Source organism: Carassius carassius, chromosome 46 (genome assembly GCF_963082965.1).
Source record: "Carassius carassius chromosome 46, fCarCar2.1, whole genome shotgun sequence".
In the NCBI taxonomy this organism is placed as follows: Eukaryota; Metazoa; Chordata; class Actinopteri; order Cypriniformes; family Cyprinidae; genus Carassius; species Carassius carassius.
In genome coordinates, this window is record NC_081800.1 from 16,920,531 (window position 1) to 16,938,251 (window position 17,721).

The window sequence follows — 17,721 nt, forward strand, 5'->3', positions numbered from 1 at the left end:
TCGACCCTCTCCCCTATAAACCTCATGTATAAAATTAGAAAATTTGTCGAATTTTTTATACGGTAAGGATGAGATAAAAGTTTCCCAAAAGGCTGAGTCGTTGGGGAAGTACGTTTCCGGACGAAGAAAAGAAAAGGAATGTGAGACGTCATGAGCATCGTGCAAGCTGATTGGCTGTTGTGCGGCATATATAAACTCACAGTTCACCGTTCAATCACTTGGACTGACTGCAGGCAACTCGTGGTGTTGAATATACAGGAACGTCTATGCACTCGCGCATCCTCGTCTTAGTCTGTTTTAGGTGTTTTTTTTTTAATATATTTATATTTAGATCATTTTGTTAGGTATTATTTTAACGCAAAACCATGAAAGAGAGAAGAAACGCACAGCCGTTGGTGGTCAGATGTAAGCTGGTGCTGGTTGGGGATGTTCAATGCGGGAAAACTGCGATGTTACAGGTTTTGGCTAAGGATTGTTATCCAGAGGTCAGTACATTTCCGAAAGAATCCCATTCATTAAATTACTTAAAAAATTATATCCTAATGGTTTTGCCGAATAACCATTTTTGCTCATACATGTTGAGAATTTAAATGATTGTTTCAATGTAACATGCTTTGTTTACCAAGTAAGTTAGCCCATATTATTTATTACACTGGCATAACAATAATGCATACATTAAATCGTTAATCGTAGAGATAAACAACGATACGTTGGCATTTAAAGTGTTTTTTTATTCCCAAGCATCACATACTTGCAGCATCACATGCGTTGATCGGTGTTGATATGTTGCATCTCTACAGACGTACGTGCCCACAGTATTCGAGAACTACACAGCCTGTCTGGAGCTCGATGACCAGCGCGTTGAACTCAGTTTATGGGACACATCAGGTAAGACTAAACGGAGAATTCAGTTACTCAATACTAAAATAAATATTTATTTGTTATGTTACGCAACTTGGATGGTCCATGCATTGTAAAATGGAGCAGTATCAACGAAATTAAATGTGAAATTAGAAGACTTAGCATATCAGTTATATTATTATGCTATATAAAACATTACATTAAATTATATTTTTGATATATTGTGAATATATATATATATATATATATATATATATTACATTTTTCATACATTTTTGCGTTTGAGTGTATTCATAGTCTGACTGGAATTGTCTGGATAAAACACTAGAAATTGGAAACCTCTGTGTTGTTTGACTTTAAAAATGACAATTTGTCATCACAGCTACTTTTTTTGTGTTAGAAATTTTAGTTATTTTATATTCTGTTCAAGACAACAGTCTGGCTATTTTTGAACCATGTTGGGCCAGTTACTAAACTGATAAACTACCTGATTAGAATATTGAATTTGAATGCAATATCATTATTTATGCTAACGCTGAACCAGTGCAGCAAAATGTAAATGGTGAATAATTGCAACAGATGTTTGCAATGGAACAACCCATAAAAACAAATTCACTTCATAAAAACTTTTTATGCATTTGATTTTTAATATCAATGTCACTGTTTGAAAACCGTGTCCACTGGGCAAAATGTAATAAGTACAGATGATTTCATTTATTTTATCTTTTTGAGTACAGACAAAAAGTGAATATACAGCTCTGCTGTCTAGTTAACTTGAATCTTGTGAAACTTTTGAAAATCCTGTAATTTTCATCCTCAAAAGTGCTTGTATTACTGTAACATTAACCCAATACTTTGTTAGCATGGTTTTCAGACAATCAGACTGGAGCTTGCCAAACTGAGAAATTGCTTTCTAGTTTTGTGTGCAATATGCATCAGGCACGAGTCTAGACGTCGGTCTTTTTATAAGCAGCCTTTCATAGTCTGCAGACTAACGAGGGAGTATGTGGTCACTGAGGCAGTTCACATCTCCCCATGGCTTCCCATTGTAGCATATTGGCCTGATTACTATGTGCTGTTTGTCTGCTCCACACTGCTCATTTCTGAATCCCTAGTAAATGACAGACATGATAATCTCATGGCTCTCTGGATGTGTGCTAAACACACGCCAACAGAAACATCATGATTAGCACCCAGAAACGTCTAGTGGTCCGCTTACTGTGAAGTGTGGCTGATAGGACTAGATTACTGTGATGTGTTTGTATGTTGTATGTGTGAGATAGAGACTGGCAGACAGTGAGTGAGGGAGAGAGAAAGCAAGGATTGTGATTTCATGGGCAGATTGTTGAATGAAATATGTGCCGTTAATATGCCTCAGTCATTTGCTTTTGCTTTATCTGATTTAGTCTGCTTGGAGACAAACATATATTACAAATCAAAGTACTCTCAAATTTAAACTGAATTTGCTGTATCCACAGTGTGACAAATGAGTTCAGCGATATGATAAATTAATAATTTGGCAAAAAAAAAAAGTCAAAATGTACTATATCAATTTAAAAGGAAATACATACTTTTGTATGTATTTGTCCATTCAAATGAATGAAGGCATGGCAACTTAATTTGAGTCTTGCTCGTTGTCAGACACGTGTCTCTAAATGTGTGCACGCTGTACAAAACATAGTGCGTGAATACTGAATGGAGATGTCTTTCGCATCTTGCTTGAATCTTTAAAATCGCTTGAGTTTAATTAACATGGCTTAAACTTATGCAAATCATAGATTTTTGTGATGACGCAGCAGTGGCCCGATCGGTCCAGTGACAAATTGATCAACTGTCTAAACATCTTTCACACTGACCCTGGGCCATCAGGCAGTCCTTATTGTTGAGCCCTGTTATGACAATTTAAAACAACTGTTTCCTGGTTTAATAGTTTAAAATGTAATTTATTTCTGTATCGGCAAAGCTGAATTTTCAGCAGTCATTACTCCAGTCTTCAGTGTCACATGATCCTTCAGAAAGCATTCTAATATGCTGGTTTTGAGCTGAAACACTTTATTATCAATGTTGAAAACATTTGTACTTGCTTATGTGGAATCTTTTAATGTTTCTTTGAATGGAAAGTTCAAAAGAACAGCATTTATTTGATATAGAAATCTTCTGTAATGTTGTAAGTGTCTTTACTGTCGCTTATGATCAATTTGACACAACCTTGCTGAATAAAAGTAATTTTGTTAAAAAAAACTTTTTCAATGGTGTATGTGTATATTCATACAGAACTGCTAAATGATGCCCCATTACAATCAGTGCACAGTAAAAAGTGTAATTGCTGTTTTAGTTTTGTGCATAAAATCAAAGTGCTGCTAAAGTCATAACCTACAGTAATTCGTGCATTGCACTTTCAGTCACTTTGAATTCAATTACTACTGAAGTAAATTTAGTTTGAACTTAAGTAGACACAAAAGTTAAATGAATGGAAACAAATATGTTATGACATAATGATGAAATTAATTTACAGCGTGGCAGTTTTGAGATGCATGTTTATGAGCTGTAAGATAGCACTCTGTACCTGGTTGGTTATATTCTAGAATTTCCCTGTGTGCTATTTATGTCATCTCTTTGTACTTCATCTTAGTCTTTTCTCATTGATAGAACTGACCTCATCATTGGTTTATCTTAGAAGATGGCTGTCTGTATTTGTAATATGGAGGCTATATTTAATTTGCATTGAGGTATTAGCAATGGATTAGGTGGCCTTTGCCATTAAGCTGATGGATGCGAAATATGAATTCTGCTGCTTCAGTATGGGATGACTTCACAAGATCGTGTGTGTGAAAATAATGCTCCATTAGCACATTAAAAAGCAAGTAGATTAATGGGCTCTCCAGTGGCCATTGGCAGTTGATGACAGTCACCAATGAGGAAACACCACTACAGCTCTGAGATGGTATTCCCTGAGCGGTCATGGCCAGCCCTTCGCAGTGAGAGAGAGGGGGGATTCTTTGTTGAGCCCCCATCATGTTCTGTGACGGAATCTCTGGGATCTTCAGGAAAGTGGGGGGTATGGAGAACGCTCTAGGTTTTGTTCTCATCATCTCTACTGGGAAGAAGCAGAGGGCCTTTCATTTGCTTCTAGCTCCTTTGTGAATGTTGACCTCTTTCAGCCTTCTGCTCGCATTTACATGATTCTGAGATCGCTGATTAATTCCCACAGATTCCACTGCGCTGAAGTGTACTCTTAGCCAGCTTTTTCATTCTGTGCCATATTTGAAATGTCAATTTAATATGAAATACTTACGTACTGCTAATAATATTTATTTATATTTTTAGAATAAACTTTTATATTTCTGTTACATTTGAGTATGTTTTAGTCATTTTGTGATTTTTGTCTTTTTTTTTAATAGTATATTTAGCTTTTTTTCAGCTAATCTTTTCATTAAAATACCTATTTTAAAGTAAATGTGTTGAACTTGTTTGAGTCGAATGATGATGATTTGTGGAATAGTTCATTCAAGTGAATTCATCAAAATTATAACTTTTTAGTCTTTTTGAGTGATTAATTAAAATAATAATTTATTTGTTCTTGAATTATACTACTACACTAGATTTGCTCTTTTAGCTAACAACAAACACAATAAAAATATATATTATCTGGAATTATTTTGTGCCACACAGTCTTTGTCTCATCACATTTAATACAGACAGCAAGCTCACTCACTTGAGTAAAATGATTTATTTTGCTGTGCCACAGTAGATTGAGAGCAGGAAACAATGGCATACTATTTTCATTATGATACCATCTTATTCACACTTGAATGATATTTTCTTTCCCAAGTAAATGGCAGATATGGCATTAAGCAATAATAATTGCCTGGATCTGTTATTGCTGTCTCATTGAGAATGTCAAAGATGGCTTAGTCCCGAGACACTAGAATTGTGTACATAACTCCTTTAATAAGTGCTGAAATAAATCTTACCCATATAAAAAGACCAAGGAACGTGTCCAGAAACCAAACCATGACGTCAGTCACACTCAGGTGCACACCAACATTTCTAATGTCTGAATATGTCTGATGCAACTTGCCAGTTACATTCATAGTTCAGAGTCATTGGTTAAAACAACTAAATTATTTTTCAGAGACTGAAAGGGTTCAGCAGATGGAATGCGGTGTGGCTCTCTTCTGTGTGGCACACAAAAGCAGCCCACTCCACCTCCATCTGTTCTCTTCACAAGACTCTTCCTGCGCCCAAGGAAAAGGCCGTCTCATATCAATCACATGCACACGTTGGCCTACTTTTCAGCTAAGCTAGTTTTGCTCCAGGCATTGCATCACAACAAAAAGCATTTATTCCGATCATAGCAACTCTACTCTGCTCTTTTTTTTTTTTTTCACCCTTTTTGCACGCTTCACAAATCCAGCGTCGGTTAATACGCAGACAGCATATCATTCTCCTCTTGTTCAACCGGGGGAACATGTGGCCCAGGGTTGAGAGCTGAGCAGCAGAGGTTTGTTCACAGTGTGCAGGGTTGTTCAATAGAGCAGTTTTGTGATCCAAGACTGTGGGTGGTACAGAATTCAGCGTTAATGTGTCCTTTTCAGATTTCAAACAGTGGTTTGAGTGAGTTTTGGTAAGCTCACTGTGTGGGGGTCTTTGTCTGTGACTGCTGGGATGTATCATTTTGTCAAGTCTAATTGAAATTGCTCCTCAGTCCCTTGGTGTACATCAACATCGATCGCTGCATTGAGATCAGCAGCAGATGAATGCTGCCTCACGCTCCGGTTTGTGTGTCCGTGATGTCCTGGTAGGAGAGAGAAAATAGGCAGTGATCTGTGCTTTAGAGTGAAGTTAGTCTGCAGTGGTCCTTTAACTAGTGATCTCCATAAAAAAACTGAGGGTAAATTGGCTTCATACATTTAGTTTCATGTTGAGGTTAATTAAAACTTTGTAAACATGACTCTTATGAGCAATTCTTCAACAAATCACTCAAAGAGACTCACAAAGTCATGAGTTGTCATTCTGAGTGAGTCTGATGAGTCCACTGAATGAGTTTTAATAGCAGTCAACATGAAATAAGTAGATTCAGTGAAGGATTCACCAGACTGATTAAAAATGACATCTCATGATTCTTTGAGTCTTAATGAGTGATTAATTGAAAGAATTGTTCAGGCGTCCTGTTGACAAAGTTTTAAACTTAACTTAAAATCAACATGATGTAAAATTTTAATATTTACTTATTGTCTCAGGACTTTACTTAATATTTAGGTGTGGGAATTGTAAGGAACGTAATTCTATTTCCATTAAAGGTTTAATCCTTGTGAAATGTAATGTCATTGCCAAATTGAGATTTGAATTAATGGATACATAAGATAGCATCTGAAAAAGTCTAAATGCCCATTTTGCAAGAATTGTTTCAAAGATACTACATAACACCAAAAGTGTTTAACTGCGTTTGATTCTCTAAAAAGATCCAGCTCTTAAGAGTCGTTTTTTGGGGAATTTATTTAGACTTTGCTGGTTGCACTATATATGTTAGATTCACTAAAAAGAATCTGCTCTTAAGAATCACTTTGTTTGGGAATCAGTGAAACTAACACCGGTCATGATGTATAGATTTGATTCACTAAAAAATGAATCCGTACATGAGGAACCGGTTAGTGTTTATGTTGTATGTGTTTGGTCTAAAAACAATCAAGTCTATTGTTTTGGAATCAACTGGTCTTCAAGTGCTCATGCTTGATAGATTTACTTAAAAAATTCAATACATAAGATTGATTTGTTTGCGAATCACTTGGATTACACTAAAAACAGTACACTATACTGTATACTATGAGGCTTCTACAGTGCATGGGTTAACAGATGTATCACTGACTCATGCAAAGACTTGATGACTGTGACATATGAGGTTCAGGAGGAGACTGAGGCTAAATTAATCCAGGAAAGGAGACTCTGCAATAGTTAGGTGTATATAAGGCTGTTTACACCACCCCATCATCCTCAGTACCAGCCAGTGCTCCGTATCAAATTATTGATAGGCAGTTAATGGACGCCTTTAGGAAGGCGGTGCTCTGCAGATGGTTGACTACAAGGTTGTTGCTGTGGAAACAGGGGGACTGGAGGTATTGCATGTGTTTGGGGGGCACGGGGGGGTGTGGCTTACTTAAGGATTCTGAGCTAGAGCGAGAGAAAGTGCCTACCCTAGCCCCATCGCTCCACTTGCATAATCTACTGGAAAAAAAAGAAATCGAGGAAGAGAGTGAGACACATTGATCATTGAGGACTTGGAGCTCAGTTGTCATTTTCTTCTCCTTAAAATGCCAATATGGCAAGCAGTAAGAGGAAGAGGGCTTTAACAGGATGTATGCTGAGCTGACTGGAAATGAAGTGATGACCAGGGGAACCGTACCTCCGGCCTTTGTCTGATTCTGATTCTGTCTGCACATATACAGCACAGTCACAGTCATCAGATCTATCTGCTTTTCTTGAACTCTAACTTAAAGACTCGTACACAAGTACTCGGCAGTTAAAGTAATGACTGCTCTTAAAAATATGAATATATTAATATAAATTTGGACTTTTTATAAATAAAATGTAAGTGAACTAAATATTTTACACTATTCAAATTCTTGTTAAAATGATAGATTGATGGATGGATAGAATGTAACATGGTGTCACTAGAGTTTCAATGGTGTAAAATTGTTTTATTAGTCATTTAATTTGTTTTATTTCTTTATTTTGTGATTCAGATTGCAGGGTCACTAAACATGATATTTTTAAAAGCATTTCAACATGGTCTTCTTAAACCTTAGTCTTAAAGTTGATTTATCGGAGTACTAATGTGCAGAAAATGCTAAAAGATGTGAAACTAAAATGGACTTTTTTGTTAATGTTTGGGTTTTACTCAAAAATTTTAGCAATGCAAAATTTTGCATCGGTGTAACATTAAAAAAATAAACAATTTTCACCCCAGAAATTACTTTTTTTTTTTTTTTTTTTTTTTTTCCTGCTTAAACAAGGAAACACAGGCAGAGACAATACCACTCAATCCACAGCTTCACTCTGAAATGCTTCATATGAAAGTTAAATGTGTTTCTCTCATCTGTCTTGGGCATTTTATTATTTTAACAATATATTAAGGACACTCAAACTGCACTTGAGGGCCAAACGGAAAGAACATTTTATCATTATTAAAAAGAATTGTATCTATTGCATGTTTCAAAGGAAGAAAGCGTACTTCTCATCACTGACTTGTACTTTCCTATTCAGTAAGATCTTTCTTGTTTCAGGATCTCCATACTATGATAACGTGAGACCCCTCTGCTACAGTGACTCTGATGCAGTGCTCCTTTGTTTTGACATCAGTCGTCCAGATATCTTTGACAGTGGACTTAAGAAGGTAACTAGATATTCCTATTAATATTCAATCCCCATATTGTTCTTTCTTCATTGTAAGATGTCAGGTAACCTATTTTGTTGTAACATTAATTCAAACAAAGTACCTGTAAATTAAGTGTTTAATTTAGACTTAAGAATGATTTGTTTGTTTTTATTTTCTTATCGTACTTAATTTTTGGGCTCTCTATACTTGCCAGAAGTGCTTGGCACTCAGAAACCAAGATTATGATAATCGCTGTAATGCAAAACCCTAGTTAGACGGAACAATATGTGTTTTCTCTGTTTTGCAAGAATTGGTCCATCTAACAATTGCATATTTCTGTCTTGTTTGCAGTGGAGGGCTGAGATCATCGACTTTTGCCCCAGTACTCGTATTCTCCTTGTTGGTTGCAAGACCGACCTTCGGACGGACGTATGCACGCTGATGGAGCTGTCCAATCAGAAACAAACACCCATCACTCATGAGCAGGTACAGCTCATGAATGTTGTTTATCACTGTCGCATTGATCCTGCTTACTTGCTTAATTAATACTTTTATTCAGCAAGGATGCATTAAATTTATCGAAAGTGACCGTAAAGGTATTTATTATAATGTTACAAAAGATTTCCATTTTAAATAAATGCTGTTGCTTTGAAATGTCCTTTCATATTCAATCCTGAAAAAATGTATAAAGTTTCCACAAAAATATTAAGCAGCATGGCTGTTTTCAATATTGATAATAAATGTTTCTTCAGCACCAATTTAGCATATAAGAACGATTTCTGAAGGATCGTGTGACACTGAAGACTGGAGTAATGGATGCCGCAAATGTAACTTTGCCATCACAGGAATAAATTAAATTTTTGTACTTTTAGAGGACCTTCAGGAAGAGATAAGGCAATTATTTTACATAGGATGCTGATTTTAATATTTAAAGACTTAGTGTCTTTTGAAACACTGTTGCTACTGAGAAACTACAGCAAACTGAGTTTGTGCATCTCCTATCACAGGGCTCTGCCATGGCTAAACAGTTGGGTGCTGAGGCTTATCTGGAGTGTTCGGCCTTCACCTCTGAGAAGAGCATCCACAGCGTGTTCCGCACAGCTGCGCTAGCTTGCATCAACAAGCTACAGCCGCTCCCCAAACCCAGCCCAACCCGCCGGCTGTCCAAACGCCTGCTCCATCTGCCCAGCAAGTCCGAGCTACTCTCCTCCACCTTCAAGAAGGAGAAGGCCAAGAGTTGCTCTGTAATGTGAGTGGAGAACTTCACCCCCCATAACAAAAGCTACACCATTCCCTGCGCTTTGGTCTGGGGAAGGGGGGGTGGGTTCCGATTGCCTCATCAATGACGTGTGGAATCCTTCCTCACCCCCCAAAGAAACACCTTTCAGAACAAGTGGACACCTCGCTGTCCTCCTTGTCCTGAGCTCTTCAACAGTGCATATGTATTTTCAGTACTGTATCTTGCTTTTAAACGAGATTCGATCATCAGCCGTCATGTATTCACTCCTGTCATTGTGTCAGTTGAACCTCGGAATGATTCAACGAAGTAAATCGAAACTGATGTTTCAAAAAGATTCTCAAGTTCAGTGTAAGCTATTCGATCTATAAATACAAGATCTGTGGTGTACGATTCAAAAGAAATACCTACAGAATGCACTAAAATTGTGAAGCTGTGTACAGAGCAGAAGGCGGCCCATTTGTCAAACTAGTTGAATTGGTGGCAGTGTAGGAAGTGAAATGTGATTAAGGAAGAGCCGGCCATATCTGAACCCTCCGATGGAGGAATAGAAGGAAATGGGCCAAAAATATTTGTATAAAGACAATATATGATGCTACCAAAGTCAGTTTTCCCTTCTTTCCTCTACTGCAACACCATCTTATATATACACGCTTCTATTTTTAGAGGCAATAGCTATCTGAGAGAAATGGGTGTGACTGGGGAACATATTACAGTTATTATCTGTATCCTAATGTCTCCTGCTGCTTTCTAGTGCAGGCAACCATGAATTTGCAAAGGGATCCGTACACTAGATATGCGAGTTCTCAATCGGATCAAATTTGGCACGATGAATAAGTTTCCATTCCTGAAAATGACCTCTGGAGAGGTATTCTGAAACCAACAGATTACAAATGTATGTAAGAAGGTTTTCAAGGCACACAAATCGCCGTGCTTTCTCACACACACAGATAGAGAGAGAGAGTGAATTGACGCGCTACATTTAAACAATATTCTTTGTTGTATTTTCCTGTCAAAATAACAGCTTTCCTATGGAAGTCTTCAGCTTTTAAGAACAGCCGGATTTTCCAGTAGGGGGTGGAGTTAATGCGCAATCAGCAATCTCATTGGCTGGTGCTCACCTGTTATCGTCCCTGTTTTGATTTCAGCAAATCAGTTCAAGCGAACGCACAAAACGTCTCTGGTACGTCTGTAACCTCGGTTCCTCGAGAAGGGAACGAGACGATGCGTCAATAACGCTTTTGCGTGAGTGCGTCTGAAGCATCCATGTCAACTAGTCCAATGGCGAGAGTGAGCGTCAGGAGTGACGTCACAACCAGGAATTGATAAAAACCCCAACCGGAGCAACCGGTGTTAGCTTCGACAGTGCCGAAGCAAGTCGATCACAGGAACGAAGGAAGTATGGCAGGGAGACGAATCGTCTCGTTCCCTTCTCGGGGAACCGAGGTTACAGACGTAACCGAGACGTTCCCCATCGAGGGAGAGACGATGCGTCGATAACGCTTTGGGAACGAGAATACCCAAACCGGCATATTACAAGTGCCTGAGTGTCAGCCAGAAAAAACCAACGGCTCAAGAATTAAAAACCTGAGACCCGGGAGTAGCGTCCAGGTCTAGGCTATAAAACCTGACGAATGTGAGTGGCGAGGACCAGCCTGCGGCATCGCAAACATCCTGAAGAGAGGCCCCAGATAATAAGGCTCTAGAGGCCGCCATACTCCTAGTAGAATGAGCTCTGACCCCCAAAGGGCACGGTAGGTCAGAAGACTCATAGGCAAGAAGGATAGCCCCAACTATCCACTTACTAAGTGTCTGTTTAGTGGCAGGAAGACCTATCTTAGGTGACCCGAAACAAACAAACAGCTGATCGGATTTCCGAAAAGAAGTCCGATGAACATAAGTGTCCAATGCTCGCACCGGGCACAAGAGGTAGACTTTTCCTGGTCCGATGATGCAAACGGGGGAGGACAGAAAGCCTGCAGAACAATAGGTCTCGGAACAACGGTCGGTACCTTAGGGACGTATCCCTGCTTAGGGTAGAGAAATGCTTTGACCATCCCAGGTGCAAATTCAAGACAGGTGGGAGAAACCGAGAGAGCCTGAAGGTCTCCGACTCTTTTTAGGGACGAAATAGCAAGGAGAAAGGTAGTCTTAAACGAAAGAAACTTCTCAGAGACAGAATCTAGGGGTTCAAAAGGAGCCCTAGAAAGGCATTCTAAAACTATAGCCAGGTCCCAGGCCGGCACTCTAGTACGAGTTGCAGGTCTCAGCCTCAAGGTGCCACGAAGGAAACGAGAGATAAGAGGGTCACGACCCAGAGATGTACCACCCACTGGGACGTGGAAAGCCGAAATGGCCGCCACGTAAACTTTTAAGGTGGATGGACATAGACCAGAAGTGAAGCGGCCCTGTAAAAACTGAAGAACTGAGCCAACAGAGCAGTGGACGGGGTCACACTGATGTTGGTAACACCAAGAAGAAAAAACATTCCATTTGAGTCTATAAAGTTTCCTCGTAGCTGGAGCTCTGGAGCTAAGAATGGTCTCCACAACCTCAGTTGAGAGACCAATCTCTATGAGTTGCGCCCCCTCAGAGGCCACACCCAAAGCTTTCAAATCTTTGGCCGGGGGTGAAATATAGTGCCCCCGGCCTGAGATAGAAGGTCTTTCCTGATCAGGATCTCCAAGGGAGGACCGTCGAGGAGATGAATCCGGTCCGCAAACCAGATTCGTTGAGCTGAGCGGCCTTCCATTACCGCTCCCCAGCCGGTAAGGGAAGCATCTGTCGAGATGGCAACCCGATGACAAAGAGCTCCCAATACCGGACCCTGGGACAGGAACCAGTGTTCTCTCCATATGACCAAGGCGCGGTGACACCACCGCGTGATCTTGATCATACGAAGTGGGTTTCCCCTCGGGGGGGAACCCTCTGGTCCTGAGCCACCACTGAAAAGGTCTCATGCCCAGCAGGCCAAAGGGGATCACATTGGACGCTGCTGCCATGAGACCCAACAATCTCTCGAACTGTTTTACAGTGCGTGACTGGCCTAGCTTTAGCTCTGATGTGGCTGTGAGGATGTTGGCTACACGAGCGGGCGAAAGAGCGGCTCGCATCGTGACCGAATCCCATACCACCCCAAGAAAAGTGGTCCTCTGTAATGGAGATAGCACACTCTTCTTGGTATTGAGCCTCAAACCCAACTTCTGCATATGAGCGAGGACGACATCTCGATGCCGAACCGCCAACTGTTCTGATTCCGCTAAAATCAACCAGTCGTCCAAGTAATTCAGAATACGTATGCCCTGCAGCCTGAGCGGGGCCAGAGCTGCATCTACGCATTTCGTGAATGTGCGGTGTGAGAGAGCTAGACCGAAGGGAAGTACCCGATACTGGTATTCTTTGCCCCCGAAAGAAAACCTTAGGAACTTCCTGTGCTGAGGGAGGATGGAGATATGGAAGTACGCATCTTTTAGGTCTATCGTGACGAACCAGTCCTCGGATCTGATTTGAGTCACGATCTGTTTGAGTGTCAGCATCTTGAATTTTAATTTCTGAACTGTACGATTCAACAGACGAAGATCTAAAATGTGACGCAGCCCTCCATCCTTTTTTGGAACAATGAAATAACGGCTGTAAAAACCCGATGCCCTGTCGGGAGGATACACCTGCTCTATAGCATTTTTCGCTAAAAGAGATTTCACTTCTTGCTCCATGACCAGAGCCTGCTCGGGATGCACTACTGTGAGCAACACCCCGTTGTAGCGTGGAGGACGAGAACCGAACTGGATTCTGTAACCCTTCTCTACTATCTGCAGGACCCATTGAGATATATTCGGCAGACTTTTCCATTCTGTCAGACATTCTACTAAGGGAACCAGCCTCTCGAGGCTGGCCTCTGCTATAATTTTGAACAGCTAGTGCGGGGACCTGAAGCCGAAACGCAGGAACCACCAGAGCTAACTGCTCTTGAACCCCCCTCAGAGGGAGCGAGCCCGACGCAGCGTCTGAGAGACACAGCGCCAGAGACCCGCTGGAGACCGCTGCGCCCCGAGGCACCAAGGGTGGCGGGGTTGGCAGGACGGCCCCGTGAGAGCACCGAGACCGGACGGGCACCGTATACTGAGGTGTACACCGCACAGTCTCGGTTGGGGCTGCCCTCACAGGTCTGACCCATTTGGCGTCAGGACCTTTTCTTCTGAGCCGAAGCTTTCTTAGCGAGAAGAACGGTCCTCAGATCCGGCTTCTGCTTCGATTGCTTTGGCTGTGAGTGCTGGCTCGGTCCCCGTGATTTTTGAGGAGGAGCGCGAGACGCAACACTCTCTTTTTGAAAAACACGATATGAGGAGCTTGAAGGCTGGGGCTCCCTTGCACGCCCAGCAGCATCAGGATTAGATCGGCGAGGGAGAAAACTTTTAAAAGCTTCAGATTGCTTTTTATTTTCTTGAAATCTTTCAACCACTTCATTCACAGCATCACCAAACAGACCTTCATGAGAAATGGGAGCGTCTAAAAGAAAAGATCTTTATCTTTAATATCTGAAAGATTAAGCCAAAGGTGTCTTTCTGTAGAAACCAAAGCAGCCATAGATCTACCAATAGCACGTGCTGTTTCTTTAGTCGCCCTGAGAGATAAATCCGTAGCCCGACGAAGTTCGCGAATTTAGTCACGGCTGACTCCCTCACGGTTATCTAACTCCCCCAGCAGCTCAGCCTGATAAGCCTGAAGCAAAGCCATCGAGTGAAGGCAAGCTCCAGCCTGACCTGCTGCTGTGTAAGCTTTACCCACTAAATTAGATGTGATCTTTAAAGGCTTCGTGGGCAAAGTCGGGTTCTTAATAGATGACGCTGAACCAGGGGAAAGATAGCTCGCGAGCGTCTGTTCCGCCCGGGGCATCGCTTCATAACCATTTTCTTTCAGCCCTCTTATATCAGAATAAATGCGCACTTGAGGGCTAAAAAGACGTGATGAATATGGCTTATTCCACGATCTAGACAGCTCACTGTGAAGATCAGGGGAAAAGGGAGACCCCGTGATGTAGAAGATGTTTTAGAAGACAGAAAACGCTCGTCTAATTTGCTTTTAGGACGAGCGCTCTGTTTATCAGATGGCCAAGATATATGTAACTTATCTATAGCTCGTGTTAATACATCAACCAACTCCTCATATGCTGGGGAAAGAGATGGCGAATCCTCTTCCCCCCCTGATTGTGTCACCTTCACTGCCCGTTACCTCTAACTCCTCGGAGCTAGAGCAACGAAGCAATGCGCTCTCCCCCCGGGCGGAAGAAGCCGCGGGGCGGGCTTCCGACACCGGAGTTTGAGCTATGGATCTCCCAGGTAAGGGAGGAGAAAGAGCTCTCGGACCCGTCTCCAACCCCACTGAGAGATCCATTTGCGAACCCCAGGAATGCATGGGTCCTGCACCCTGAGGAGCGCGAGGCTCGCCGCTCTTCTCATCAAAGAGTGACAAGTGGGAGCGGAGCATGCGAAGCAAAAGCTTCTCACAATGCGGGCAATCAGTCTCCTCGAAGGCTGATAACGCATGCTCTACTCCCAAACAAATTACACAAAGCTCGTGTGTATCCCCACCCGTTAAATAACGCGGGCAGGGAGAAGCACACGGTTTGAATAGTTGCTTCGCCATGATATATAAACTTTGAACAAGACAACAGTAAATATGACAGACAGGTTTGACACAGATCGCTTGCTGAGGCACAGAAAGCTAACACCGGTTGCTCCGGTTGGGGTTTTTATCAATTCCTGGTCGTGACGTCACTCCTGACGCTCACTCTCGCCATTGGACTAGTTGACATGGATGCTTCAGACGCACTCACGCAGAATGCGTTCCCAAAGCGTTATCGACGCATCGTCTCTCCCTCGATGGGGAACCTGATTAATATTCATGAATCCAGCACCTAATTAATCCTTAGTAATCCTAAGTGTGTTTTATAGTTCTTATTATTAGAATTCGTATCATTATTATCCTATCAGTATTTTTGTTAGTTTTTTACCAATTTCTTTTGTCAGAAACATTCAATGACAGAAAAAACAACCACCTCTCAAGTTAAATGTTCAGTTAAAATGACTAATATGCATTCAAACATGGTAATCAAGTTTACTTCTAATTACTAGTTATATTAAATAATAATTGATTATTATGAAGCTTGACTGACTGATGTTAAAAAGTGTATTTTAAAAAACTGTGCCATTTTACACACATATATCTGGCTAGTTAACTAAACTATTTACTAGCCAATGGCGATTCAATTGCCAATGGTGTCCGTAGAGGGTTGATCTTATGTAGCATTCTGTCATCGAGCATCAGAATCTCCCGTTTCTTTGCCTCCATGCTCAATTGCAGCACTAGCAGCGGAAATATTTGTGGATAATGTGGTCCAATGCGTTTCTAAACTTGATTATCAATGGGAAAAAAACATGTTTTCTTGTGCAAAGTGAAGTCTGCTTTCCATCACAAAGCAATAATTATGGTTAAAGTGCTTATAATGCAAAGTGTGTACAGTGGCAATAATTAAAACAAAATAATTAAAAGGCTATTATAAAAATGAATGCTACTGCTTTGTGGACATGCGTATATTTATGTGGATATTCATCAGCACAGCTGTAAAAACAAGCCAATATATTGTGACCTTTCAACCTTTGTTAAAGAAATTAGACAAAAATATGACCATTGGAGTGCAACACGTTTTTTCTTCTCCTTTTTTTAATCGAATAGGAATGTTAGTTTTCTGTTCATGAGCATAAAGGGAGGTTAATGCACGAGAACCAGAAGGACTGGATGGAAATTCAGACAGGATCTTTTAAATCTATGGATCAGCTGACCGGAGAAGGGCTTTGATGTTTGTGAATCTGCGAGGTCAAACTGGAAATGGAATCTGACGTTTGGAATAAAACTGAACAGGCTGGTCCTGTTTAATGAAAGATATTTTTCCATTTTTGAACTGTTGTTCAGATAATTGTTTTTGCTTTATTTGTGTATACTTGAAGTCAATATTTTTCTCATTTTTTCTATCGTCAGTGGTGGAAGGGAAGATGCGAGCAGCCGCTGTGGCTGTTTACAAGTTCTGCCACTGTGATCACACTCCAAATGCTACTGCTTTGTGGACATGCGTATATGCTTTTTGCATTGTCTAGTGACTGCGTAAATAAAGATACTAAAGATGAATTTTGGGTTGAACTGGGTGTATTCATGACACATGGCTGGTCAGGCATTGTAGTTCTGGGTGATGGAGATGGAGATTGACATTCAATCATTATGCTGTCATTGCACAATGTTGGGTACAAATACACTTCAAGCATGCCCTCGAGTTCTTCAGTTGTACATATCTCATTTTGTAATCTTTGTAAGACATCTAAAAGAATGTCATGAGATGAAGTATTTGTTCATGTTGTAGATTGACAAAGATGTGCTTGATGTAAAACTGCTTGGTCTTATTTATTTGGATTCATCATTTGAGGTAACTGTTTTCTTTTTGTGTTTTACATGGGTTTTATTTCAAAATGTTATTTTTGAAATAACTTCTACCTTTTTCTTTCCAGTAATAAAGCTTGCCTTTGTGTGGCACACATGACTTTGCATATTGAGTATTTTTGAGTTAGTGACTTGGATTAGATATAAAATATAGTTTTATTCTAGTGATGGCTGCTGAATTTTCAGCTTTGCCATTACACCTGTCTTCAGTTTGACATGATCTTTCAGAAGTCATTCTAATATTTGGTGCTCAAGAAACAATTTCTTACTCTAAATCAATCCATTAATTTAATTACTCATTTCACATTCTGAAAAATATTGTGGAATTTCTACAGTTGATACAAATCCTCCAATATATACAAGCTCTCCTTCTGTCATCGTTTCTTATTGACTGTTTTAATGCCAGGTGGGCTGTCGTGTTGGCACGTTCCTCCCTTTTATCAGCCAGTATATAACATCTCTCGCTTTAACCACATACTTGCCTAGATTCCTTGGATGTTGAGCTGGGGTGTACATCTGTCTCAAGACACAACATCTGGGAGGGGTGTGGGGCACAAGCTGCTGCCAGTGTCCAAAAGAGGAATGCTGCCAGGAGGCCATGTGGCTGAGGTGGAGACCTCCACACATTCCAGCTTCCAATCTCACCGGGAAACGACTCTACAAAGACAACCATAATGAAGTTACTTACTGGGCACATATAAAATGTTCCATTATGAAAGCAATGTCTCTCAAGGCTTATCCAACAAAGTAGAACATTAGA

At 40.7% G+C, this 17,721-nt stretch overlaps 1 protein-coding gene across 1 annotated transcript; it reads left to right on the plus strand.

The window, feature by feature from the left end:
- Window positions 1-236: 236 nt before the first annotated feature.
- Window positions 237-10,387, plus strand: LOC132129040 (rho-related GTP-binding protein Rho6). The gene is made up of 5 exons (XM_059540454.1): window positions 237-485; window positions 801-888; window positions 8,145-8,254; window positions 8,588-8,722; window positions 9,244-10,387. The coding sequence occupies exons 1-5, from the start codon at window positions 366-368 to the stop codon at window positions 9,487-9,489; spliced, it is 699 nt and encodes a 232-aa protein (XP_059396437.1). The 5' UTR covers window positions 237-365; the 3' UTR covers window positions 9,490-10,387.
- The last annotated feature ends 7,334 nt before the right edge of the window (window positions 10,388-17,721 follow it).

Coding starts and splice junctions, on each gene's coding strand:
- LOC132129040 (XM_059540454.1), top strand. CDS start 366: ATGAAAGAGAGAAGAAACGCACAGCCGTTGGTGGTCAGATGTAAGCTG. Junction 486..800: donor CTAAGGATTGTTATCCAGAG/GTCAGTACATTT, acceptor GCATCTCTACAG/ACGTACGTGCCCACAGTATT. Junction 8,255..8,587: donor TTGACAGTGGACTTAAGAAG/GTAACTAGATAT, acceptor TCTTGTTTGCAG/TGGAGGGCTGAGATCATCGA.